The sequence below is a fragment of the Kryptolebias marmoratus genome, linkage group LG8, assembly GCF_001649575.2.
Source record: "Kryptolebias marmoratus isolate JLee-2015 linkage group LG8, ASM164957v2, whole genome shotgun sequence".
Classification (NCBI taxonomy): domain Eukaryota; kingdom Metazoa; phylum Chordata; class Actinopteri; order Cyprinodontiformes; family Rivulidae; genus Kryptolebias; species Kryptolebias marmoratus.
The window spans coordinates 15789846-15801825 of NC_051437.1; the positions used below are offsets into that span (position 1 = coordinate 15789846).

Below are 11980 nucleotides of genomic sequence, written 5' to 3' on the forward strand. Positions count from 1 at the left end.
TTTAATTCTTTCACAGATTATTATGTTAACATCAATGTTTCCCCCTATATGCGTGGAATTCTGTTGGGCCTAATTGACACCAACTCCCCCCGCCCTTATCTGTGCCTTCCAGCCGAGGCGTCTTGGGTGAAATTATTAGCCACTCTGGCCCCTGACACTCCGCGAAGGGGCTCCTTGAAACATATCGAACTGGAAGCCATCGGGTTCCTGCAGCATGTTATGAGATAGTGTGCCATAAAATAATAATTAAGGCCACCGCAACGAGCGTAATGCTCGCAGGCCTTCAGGTGATGAGAGCAGCTTGTGTAAGCACACAGTATGGACCTGCTTGTCTTGATTCTGCTGAGCGGTAACCTGATCTGCTGCCGGTGAAAATCCCAACTCCGCTCTGGTATGGATAGGGTAATAGCCTCGGGTGCTTTATAAGTTTATTTAAGGTAATAGAGACGCTTGTTTTGTTACAGCCTGTTCCGCCCTTCTCTCCCCCCCCCCAACTTCTACCTTTGCTTGAAATTCCTCCTTAGTTGTTGAAAGTCTGCAGGAGAAGGAGAAGAAGAGGTTTGAGCATAAATGGGGAGACGCATGCGCTTTGCGGAGGGTTCCGTTCGCTCCGCGCATCCGCGCTGCCGGTTTGGGGAGAGGAGGTGATTGGAGCAGGTGAGGGAGGCGGGGGATACTCTTCTGCACTTGAACGCAGACGGACGCACACGTACAGCTTGGGAGCAGAAGGCGCAGGGAGCCAGCAGAGCCGCAGTTCACACCGGCACCGTGCGCACTCACCGAGCGGCACCGTTTGGAGATAATCCAAAGTTGTTGTTGTTTTTACCCCCCAACCTCTCTCTTTCTTTGGAGCATACAGTTTGGAGCCGATTCATTCTCAGACACGTTTTTTGTGAGGTGGATGACTTGCTGTTTGTGTCTGAAGACCTTAAACTTGAGGAATAGTTGAAGATCTTTTTTTGCGCACAATGGAAGGTAAATTAACAAGCCGTTTGTGGCGAGGCTCACCGTGTGGATCTCTCTGCAGGTAAAAGGCGCTATGACTTGAGCGGCTGGATCTCATGTCCATGGCAGGAGTTTACACATCCTTTTGTTTGGATACAGTTTAGATTTAATCAGGAACTTAAAAAAAAAAAAAAAAACAGCTGATAGGTTGGGCGCTTCCAATTAGAAGCAAATTGATAAACTAGACGACACCCATTTTTCCCCCCCCTCTTTGGATTGCCCTAGATGGGGTTTATGTTCTGATCACCACCGCACTGAGAACTTAGGGGAAGTGGCCGTGTCCTCACACTGTTTTTAAAACTTTGTATTTCCAACCAGACCTCTAAGCTGCTCAGACCGCATTCACAGACTCACACTAAAGCAGAAGAAGTCTCACCACAAACTTTCTACTTAGTTCACCATCATCAAGCACGTTGCATAAAATCCGGATACAAAAAGAGACCATCTTTGCCTCCCGTCCAGCGGAAAAGGGAACCTTTTTAACCCACCTGGAGTCTGCTGGGATCACGGAGTTGAAATCTCCATCAGAGAGTGGATATAACTTCTAACCCCCGGTGAGTAACTACACGTCTCCTGTTTGACTTCTCATTGACGTGTGTGACGTGTTTCAACGGGACTCTGTTTGGATCTGTAATGGTTGTTGGATGTGAATAAAAGTTCTTGACAGATGAAATGTGTGAAACATGCTGCCCCCAATAACCTTCATGTTAGTGTCCGAGTCTTAAAACCAACAAATTCAGCTTATAAAATAAATAAAAAATATCCTCCCAAGCTCTTTGTGTTAAATGCAGCTGAACAGTGTTATTTTAATCTAAATGTATAAATTCTATTGTCTCCTGAGCCTGATGTCCTTTGTGTTTGATTATCCACCAAACCCTTGCACCTGGCTCCCTCTCCTGGTTTTCTGTAAACATCAGGACTGGAGGGAGAAGACGCATTTTCATTCATTTTGTGCTTGGTAAAGGCGCGCATTCTGTTTGATTTCTGTGCAGACGCTAAAGTTAATTTTAATCAAATATTTATTTTCGTAATTTTATTTATTTATTTCATTTTATTCACGAATCACGACCACCTCACACATCCTCATCTGCTTAGAAGTTAAAGAGCTTTGTGAACACAGGCAAGTCTCTGCGTAAAGTTGGTCAAATTAAGTCCACTGATGAAAAACAAACTGCCATCCGAATTCCGTCTAACAATTACTCGTTCACAGTTAATAAAAACTACAGCTGATCGATAGCTGTAATTAAAAAAAATACAAAGAAGTTTCAATATTGGAATAAAAAACGAACAAAATGCACATTCCAGATTTTGTCTTTTTATCATACCTGATTCCATATACAGCCCTGAAAATAACAGCACTGAACTGTTCCTTATGCAGCCAGAGCAGCGCCTTATGTTAATCCTTTTTTTGGGGGGGGGGGACAATATTCTGATTGTTCTCTTCCAGAAATCTGTCCGGTTATAGATGTCAATTTCGCCGACAAAACTTTTCAGAGCCGTCATCAGTCACCCGGCCAGGTTGTGTGAGTGTTTTACTCGGGTCAAATCGTTTCCAGGGGTCATTGAGCGCAGGATTTACGCAGCTTATCAGCGGCCAAAAGCAGACAGTCTATTTAATAATGGTAATAATAATACAGAGTTATGGTGATAATTAAGCTAAATAACGTTTATCTAAATATTGCGTATTTTAAAATTTTAAATATAATGTAAAATAAATGCAGGTGAACGCCTCTAAATGTCGATTTGAGTCACTTCCACTTCACTTATTAAGAGAGACGTTTCCTGGAAAATATACAGAAAGAAATGGAAATGGGTGCAAAATTAACAATTTTATTTGTCCTGGTTTAAAACAAAATTTCGATATAATTTTAGGTGTAAAAATTATTTAACTATTAACTATAGTTCTATTCTTTAACTATAGTTAAAATTCTGTGTCAGGCCGCTGATCTTTGTAGATTATTACTTTAATTTGGAGGAAATTGTGAGGGGGGTAAAAAAAAAAAAACCTTACCAAATAATTACTGAGGCTGCAGGAAACTCGAAGCACGTGGTTGTGTATGGCTCACACACAACAATGCACGTCGGCTCAGCTCATTAAAATTAGTGATGGTAAATTTAAATGAAATTTCTGTTCAGAACAAACTGCCTCAATAAAACCGCGCAGTTTGATTTTTTTTTTTTTTTCAATTGCATGTATTTTTCTGGGCCAATCATCTGAAACATCAGGTGATTGTCCACTGACGTGGCCTACATTAGTCAGATCAACATTATTAAAATATTAATTAAATGATTTACAAAGCCTCAAGGTTCCTCATAACACATAATTAATACCTTTTTTTTTAAAGATAAATTATAAAAAAAATCAAATGTCTCTTTTGTCAATCTTTCTTGTGTAAAGGGGAAAATAAATGTAAGTTCATTAGAATTTAATTAAATGAGCGAAACAAATAAAACATGTTGCAAAGGTTCCCAGATATGACCATCTAAAATAACCGCTTTCAATACAGTTGGGTTTGACCAAGCCAAAAAAGACATTTTAAAACAAGCTCCTGTCCAATTTTTAAAATTAAAAAGGGGGAAAAAAAATTCTTTATTATATATATATATATATATATATATATATATATATATATCTTATTTTAAACTAGATAGGTTTAGATAATTTACTTTTGCATGGAAATCCTACAACTCAAAAGCAGGTTTTAGGCCTCACCCGGTTAGTCCACTTTTTCTTAATAAAAGTAAAATGTGAGGAATGGGTCTGGAGTTTTGTGGTCATTGTGTCCTTTCAGTTTCATATGATTCACCCTCAAACCTTTTGCCCAATAACTCTCTCTGCTGCCACGAGCGCTGAAGGCCTGAACTTTGCCTGTTCATGGGAAAAACTTAAGCCATTAATGTACTTTTTGTATATCCATCCATCCATCCATTCAATTTCTTTACCCACTTTGTCCTTCCTGAGTCGCGGGGAGCCGGTGCCTATCTCCAGCGGTCATTGTGCGAGAGACGGAGGACACCCTGGACAGTTAACAAGTCCATCACAGGGACATTTAAAGACAAGATAAACAACCATTAACCCTCTCTCTCACAGCTATGGACAATGTTTTTGTTTTTTTTTAGTGACTTTTTGTAAAAATAATTAAAACATGAATAAAGAACAAAAATCCAAACATGACAACTTGCTCTCTGTTCCTTTGCAGATCTGTGGCAGGATGAACCTGAGACGCCCTGGTGTCAGTCAGCCAGTTTGCTGGCCCTTTGGCAGCCTGTTGGACTCCAGAAACTGTGTCTTCGCCCTGACACTCGTCATGCTCCTCATGCAGGTGGTGGTGGAGGCCAACTCATGGTGGTGAGCCCTCATTTTACTCCCTGTACAAGTTTGTCCTAATTTGGTAACTTTGTGCTTTTTATTGTGACGTTTGCATCTTTTAGCTCGCACACATTTGGAAACAGAACAACGAAGAATAAAAAGTAGACTTGCAAACAGCTGTAAATAGAATGAGAAACTGATTAAAAGTGACTTGAAATGCTTTGCTCAGTTTGAGGTATTTTTTTTAAGTAAACCTCAGTGAGTTTGACCACATGCAACATGCTGACTGCAGCACAAGCCTTCTCTTCAACATCATTTTCCTCCCTTACTTTCTTCCTTCACGTGTTGACAAACCAAAACTTTGAATATTATAGAAAACATGAAATGCTGTGGTTTCTGAGCATGGATTTAAATATAAACTCATTTCCTTTTTCCTGTTAGGAGAAAAACCTATTTGTGCACCTAACGTCATGAGATGGGGACTCGTGCAGAGGAAAATAATATTTCATGCAATTATTAAAAAACATAATGTGGAGACGGGGGTCATCTAATGGGCTGAGCTCATTCAGACTCTTACTTGAAGGCTCAAATACTGAGTCCGATTACAGACCCCGCTGAAGACTTGTACATTAGCAAAGATCTTTTTGAAAGTTGACTCTGGGGCTCAGACTGTGTGTGTCTTTCAGCTTCCTTATCCAGAGGACACACAGGTGTGAATGATTTAGTGGTGGATGTTGACAGAGCATCAGTCTTCATGTGTGTTTGACTGCAAAGACATTGTGTATGTAGATTTTTTTTTCTCCCCCCCCCCCCTCGCTATGCGCCTGTGTGTGTATTCATTTATTGTTCCCTTGCTGCTGAGTTTCCTCAGTCGATCAGGTTACACTGGGGGCTAATTGTGTCTCTCTGGGGGCTCAGAGATGGGCTGCTCTAATTGTCCTGTGGCCTGGAACCAGATGCTCATACTAGGTTTCCTTTTTTTTTTCTAAACCTTTGTTTGTTTCCCTCTCGTTCTTTTCAAGTCCACTTTTCATATCACTTTTTTTTTCTCTGAATAGAAAGTTTACTTCAGTTGAAATATGTCCACCAAAACATGTCAGAATCAGAGGACACACCAGTGAGTCATTGGAAAAATCTGAAGGGGTTGTGTGTTGTTGAGAGAAAAAAAAAAAGAGAACTTTTTTTTTAAATGACAAACTGCGTACTTTCTCTTCTGTCTCACCTTTTGACATTTGCTGAAATTTTGCATTTTGTGCTCCCTAAGACCTCTAAATGATTTAAAACAAATAGTTTTTGAACTGTTCACAGCTTAGAAGCAAACATTTTACAGTCGTGGTTGTTTTGTAAATTTCCTTCATGCAAATTTGTTCTTCACTAATTTTTTTTTCTTTTTTTTTATTTCCCTTACTGTTTACATTGGAATGATTGCTTAGTCTTTATTCTGACTTTTTTTCTTAGCTCAGTTGTTACAGGGTTTTAACTCACTTAAGTGCACCTCATTGCAAACAGAGCTTTTCCAAAACCAATCAAGTGAAATCAACTACGGATCATGACCTTAGCCTGCAGAACTTTCAGACATGGGTTTCGGTGGCACGTGAGTGAAAACACTGCACTCTATGTCTCCCCTCCTCTTCAGGTCTTTGGCCATGAACCCTTTACTGATCCCAGAGGCCTACATCATCGGCGCCCAGCCTCTGTGCAGCCAGCTGCCGGGCCTGTCTGCGGGCCAGAAGAAGCTGTGCCAGCTCTACCAGGACCACATGCAGTACATCGGTGAAGGCGCCAAGATGGGGATCAGAGAGTGCCAGTACCAGTTCAGACATCGGCGCTGGAACTGCAGCACCGTGGACAACTCCTCTGTTTTTGGACGTGTCATGCATATAGGTAAGATAAAAAAAAACATTTGAAAAGACTCTCAGATGCACAGACATAAAGACAAAGGTGACAAAGTTACAACTGAAAATATTTAGGAACATATTTCCTTGACACATTGAAAATGTAATGAGAGTGTATGGATTTAGCAGCGTAGTGTGTGTCTGCATACGTGTATGGATATGGAGTGGCTCAGATGTCTTTTACTAAGTCCTTTGCTAAAACTGTCTGGATTACCTGATTAGTTTTCTGTCAGTGTTTGTCACTACCTTTCTGATGAGAAAGATTTTCTAATTACTGGTCGTCTTGACTGAAAGTCTGATTTAACTTTGTAAAATGTCGATGTAGAGATCAGAGCAGAGTCGCAGCGCTCCTGTCTGCTTGGTGGTGAAATGCGATTGTATCCCGTCTTGTCTTTTATTCCAGTCAGTGTTTGTGATGGTCAGGTTTTTAGGATTTATCAAATATTTCCTAATTGAATCTTGTTCTTTTGTGTGAAAAGTAAGCTCAAAATCAGGGAAAAAAAGCTTTTATCAACCAATCACATGATTTATCTATTTCTGAGGTGTACATTTTTTTTCCCCAATGGCATATATTTATTCAAATGCATCTTGGTTCCTAAGCATGTGACTTTTCTGGCTTTCAGAAAATGATATTCCTCTTATTTTTGAACCAGCTGTTTTCATGATGATTTGTTTTTTTGGGGGAGAAAAACTGTAACCACAACGGGGTTAGGAAGGAGGCGATATAACAAAGTTTACCACTGTTTGCTTTTCTCAGAAGTCTCTGGATTGACAATACCCGCAACATTAGCTATCACCTTTCCTTGTTGTTCCAGATTCTGTCCTACAGGTTCTGCATCTCTCCCAGTAAAGGGGAGACTGACTCTATACCTCCCCAACAAACACACACACACAGAAAGAAGACGGGTTTTAACATGTATTTGAATTTATTCAATATAAAAATAGGAATGAGAGTAATGCTTGCAGAAAATTCTAATTTTGTAAATTTTCAATGTATTCATTTTACCAATTAAAGCACTTTAGTTTTTTTGGGTGATATCTGAACATTAATATTATTAAACATAAAATGAATGAAGGGTTTAGCAAAAGGAAGTTCAACAATTTTTCTGTGATAAATCCCAGCTGACCACTTTTACTATCTGTATTCAGTTAGTATAAGCAGAGTAAACATATTCAGTAGCAAATCAGAAACATGCATAAAATGATTAGTCTCAGTATTTTTATCACCAGATTCAAAACACATAAATTCACGTGATGACCAGTTTGCCCTGCCGTAACTGAACGGCTTTGCCAAAACTCCTAAAATAGCTTTGCCCACATAACTTGTTTCCATCAGCTGAAATCACTGGGACTCATTAAAAAATATGAACAGTAATAAAGTGCTGGAAGAAAGGTTGATGGGATGTTGTGGACAATAAAAACTAAAACTGTACTAATTTGGATCAGGGTTGGTGGAGAAAATCAGAAAAGATGAGCAGGAAAATAGATGATGATTTTTAAGAATCGTTGCAGAAGGGTAATGGATAGATGAATAGATACCACAAAGATCAGTATTTTATACCAAATTCTGGATGACTCTGCCTGTCTATGGATCCAGGACCGCTTGCTCCTTCTCTACAGACAGGTCCTCAGAAACCTTTTGAACAGCCAGTCGTCTATTCTTCTTCTCCTCTCCAGTGATCTCATTTTAGTCTACATTGGCCCAAAGAAACATTTCTTTTGCTCGTTTGTGTGAAAGCTTGAGAGTTTCAAACCAGAACTCTTGGAGGGGTTGCCTGTTTTGTTGGAGCGCCTGCTGAAGATTGTAGTACATCAGAGGGAGGTCAGCAGTGTAGATTAGTTTCTGTCCACAGTTCTAATATAATACCAACATCCTCAAGTGGGATCAAAAATTGTTTTGCCCTAATTAATCCCCGCTTTCTTTCTGATAACTTCTGCTCCTGCCAGTTTCTCTCCCAAAAAAATAAGACTTTAACAAACGAGTTCTTTTATTCATCCCTTTCATTTCAATTATTTTTAAAAAATAATTATTTTCTGTCTTTTCTGACACGAGTGTGGGTCTCATTTTCCATTTTGCTTGCTTTTTTAAAAAGCTTTTTTTTTTTTTTTTTTTTGACCCATTTCTAATTTTATTTGTTCATCTGTTGCTGTCATTACAGCACAGTTCCTAAAGCTATAGCCCAGCAGGTATATATGGGCTATGCATTTTTATTGTGTAGCCGCCCTCGCCTTCGATCTCACCATGCAGTCTCATAGTTCTGTCGTCTGTTTCTTCTTAAGTTGCTTATCTCCTCATCTCAGCTTTCTGTACTTGTCTGCGGCTTGGTGGAGTGACAGCCTATACTGCCTATGTGCATTTTTGTGTGTCTTTTTCTTTAAGTCTCCGAAACTCTTGTCTCTGTAGAGGAAATGTTGAGGTTTAGAAGCAGTGGGAGTTAATGAGTAGTGGCTCCGGGATCACTCAGTCATGACAGATAAAGTAAAAGAGTCGCTGTCACTTTCAATTTGGATGAAGAGACAGTGGCCTGTTAAGAGGAATCGCTGTCACTTGAGGGCGCTCTGTTCTTTCTGGCTGAAGCCCAAAAACAGCAAACCATGATCACACTGTTCAACATGTTGTTGAAGACGAGCCTGCAGCTCTTGGCTGAAGTGCTCTGTAATCTTAAAGTGTATGGTGAATGCTGTCATATGACATCACATTTTATTGCACCACACAAGCGAAGCAAAATGACACAGATGTGCATTTGTTTGAATTAAATGTATGTGTTGGGCTTATCAAAAATGGAATACTGGACATTTCTCATTTATTCTCTCTTTGTTATATCTAACTTGATATTTATGTCTCCGCAGGCAGCCGAGAAACGGCGTTCACCTACGCCATCAGCGCGGCGGGGGTGGTGAATGCGGTGAGCCGTGCCTGCAGAGAGGGCGAGCTGTCCAGCTGTGGGTGCAGTCGTGCCGCACGTCCCAAAGACCTCCCCAGAGACTGGCTGTGGGGCGGCTGTGGAGACAACCTGAACTACGGCTACAGGTTCTCCAGGGAGTTTGTGGACGCTCGTGAGAGGGAGAAAAGTTATCCTAAAGAATCATATGAAAATGCACGGCTGCTGATGAATCTTCACAACAATGAGGCAGGAAGGAGGGTAAGACGGAGATCTTTTAGCGTGATCTGATAAGAAATGAGGAGAAAAATGGATGCTGAAAGTTTTAAAATGAAACCAACCAATGGCAGAGTCTGAGAGACTAATTTTATGTAAGACAATCCAGGTCGGTCAGTCAGTCAGTCTCTGCTGATCATCTGTTCAACAGCTCCGTTTGCTCACTCCTTCTGCAGCTTTGATCTGTGGGAAAATTGAGTCGTTGGAAACAGAACTGGGCTTTTTCTTGTCCAAACATCTTGAATCCACCTTAAGAAAACACAATGCTATATCTGTTGCCAGGCTGTTTTCTTTCAAGTAGAACAAATGAGTGGACAGCCTTTTATTTTTGATTGGAGACACAAACGGGATCATTTTGCCCTCAATAGAAAAGTGTTTCCTTATGAGAGCCTAAGCGTCATATCTGATACAGTACAAAATGTGTGACTTGAGCATATCATTTTTCAGCAGTTTCCTAATAAACAAACAAAAAAACAAAAGAAAAGCTTTTGCCCTGTCACTTGTTTATTAAAACCCCCCGTTTTTTCTGCACTTCTTTTCTTTTATCTTCAAGCTGGTGTCAGACCTCGCCGATGCCCAATGCAAGTGCCACGGCGTGTCAGGCTCCTGCAGCCTCAAGACCTGCTGGCTGCAGCTGGCTGACTTCCGTAAGGTGGGAGACGCACTCAAGGAGAAGTATGACAGCGCCGCAGCCATGAAACTCAACCCACGTGGGAGGCTGGTGCAGATGCACAGCAAGTTCAACCCTCCCACGAGTCACGATTTGGTGTACATCGACTCCAGTCCAGACTACTGCTTGAAGAACCAAAGCACGGGCTCCCTGGGCACGGTGGGGCGCCTCTGCAACAAAACCTCCGAGGGCATGGATGGGTGCGAGCTGATGTGCTGCGGCAGAGGTTACGACCAGTACAAGGCCCAGATAGTGGAGCGCTGCCACTGCAAGTTCCACTGGTGCTGCTACGTCAAGTGCAAGCGCTGCACCAGAATCGTAGACCAATTTGTCTGCAAGTGAGAAGAGACGCGTCGGCTTGTGGATGATGGGTGTTCATCTGTGTGAATTCATGTGTGGCAGAACAGAGAGGAGGAGGAGAAAGAGAGAGAATGGAAGAAAGAAACTATATAAATTATATTTATAGAGTTAAACAATTATGTCTTTGCAAAAAAAAACCATCCCTCTAAAAATAACAAAAAAATGTTCTTAGAAACTAAGAGTATTGTGAAATATTTATTTTAAGATTGGTATGTTTTTATTCTGCCCCAGTCGTCATCAGCTATTTTTTTTTTTACTTCACAATTGCCCCAAGCTGTCTAACCTTCCTCCACCCCCCACCCCCCATCTTCTCCTGACCCTTTATTAAAATAGTAGAAAAATAGTTTTTCTTATCAAGCAGTTCATGCTGATGAATGCCGACTGAAAAGTTGAATTGTGCCTCCTATTTTCTACCAAGAGTGAGGTTTTATAGTTGTCATAGTTGGCTCTTAGAAGTTGTCTAAGATTGAGCTGAGAGGAGAATGCTTGTGTGACAATCTTTACTCACCGCCTCTCTCATGTACTGCAATGGACACTTTTTGATTTGTGTGGGTCCTACAATGAGATGGCTCTTTTATTTTATTTTATTTTTCGAAGGACTGGGCCATTTACTAAACTGACCCAGAATTGTTCCCCTGGTGCTGCAACGAGCCCTCCTTCATTCTGCACTTTGATACACCTGTCTGACTGTGTCTCCAACTTTTATCCATTTATCCATACTGTAGTCTATCTCCCCTCCAACCCCCATATTAATTCACAGTATCCATATAGCAATATTCTACAGTACTTATTGTGGTTCAAATATGTATGGGCAATGTTGTGGTGACAGTGGTGAACTCATAGGCGCTCTGTGTATATATTATAGCATAGTCTATCCAGTCAATCAATAAACTGTATTTATTTTTTTTAATCCTCTTTTAAGCTTAAAGAAAGCAAAGTATTGTTTCCATAACAGGTGAATAATTAGTCCAACAGTCATACATTATAAGGTCACTTTTCAGATTTATAATTCTCACTGCTGCAGGTCTTCACTGTTTTGTTTTTTTTTGTAAAAGGGAAATGCACCTTAATGTCCTGAAACAAAATCTTCACTTTTGTTCAGCTTTACTGGTACTTTTTTTTTTTTCATCACAGATGTTCAAATGTTACTGTCACCACCACTTAGTTAATTACCCACTATCCCTGTGATGATTCTCAGTAAGACTGTTTCAGCCAGTTCAGCCGTGTAGATTTATAAGCTTCTCTATGAATTTGAGGTTTGGTAAACATATTGTGTTTATACTTGATATTTTGTGACTTTTTACAGATTTTTAAAGACTGGCCCAGTGCTCTACTTTCTTTCAATAAATATAAATACCAAATGTAAAATTATCAGATGTATTTTTTTATTTTCACTTACCATATTCCTTTGCAAGTTTTATTTTTCCTGTTTGTTGATAAAGGTAGTGTCCTACCTGGATGGGATTGTTGGGGACTCAAATTTGACTCGGTATTGCAAGAAAATATACAAATTTCTCTTTGCAGAATGTTTGCAACCAGGTGACCAGTCAGTCACGCTGTCCCATTTTGTGCAGCCATTTTT

The 11980-nt window shown here is 40.3% G+C and overlaps 1 protein-coding gene across 1 annotated transcript; it reads left to right on the plus strand.

The window, feature by feature from the left end:
* Positions 1–586: 586 nt before the first annotated feature.
* On the plus strand, positions 587–11769 carry wnt5a (wingless-type MMTV integration site family, member 5a). Its single transcript, XM_017414940.3, has 5 exons — positions 587–1559; positions 4206–4354; positions 5952–6199; positions 9061–9353; positions 9922–11769. The coding sequence occupies exons 2-5, from the start codon at positions 4218–4220 to the stop codon at positions 10378–10380; spliced, it is 1137 nt and encodes a 378-aa protein (XP_017270429.1). The 5' UTR covers positions 587–1559; positions 4206–4217; the 3' UTR covers positions 10381–11769.
* The last annotated feature ends 211 nt before the right edge of the window (positions 11770–11980 follow it).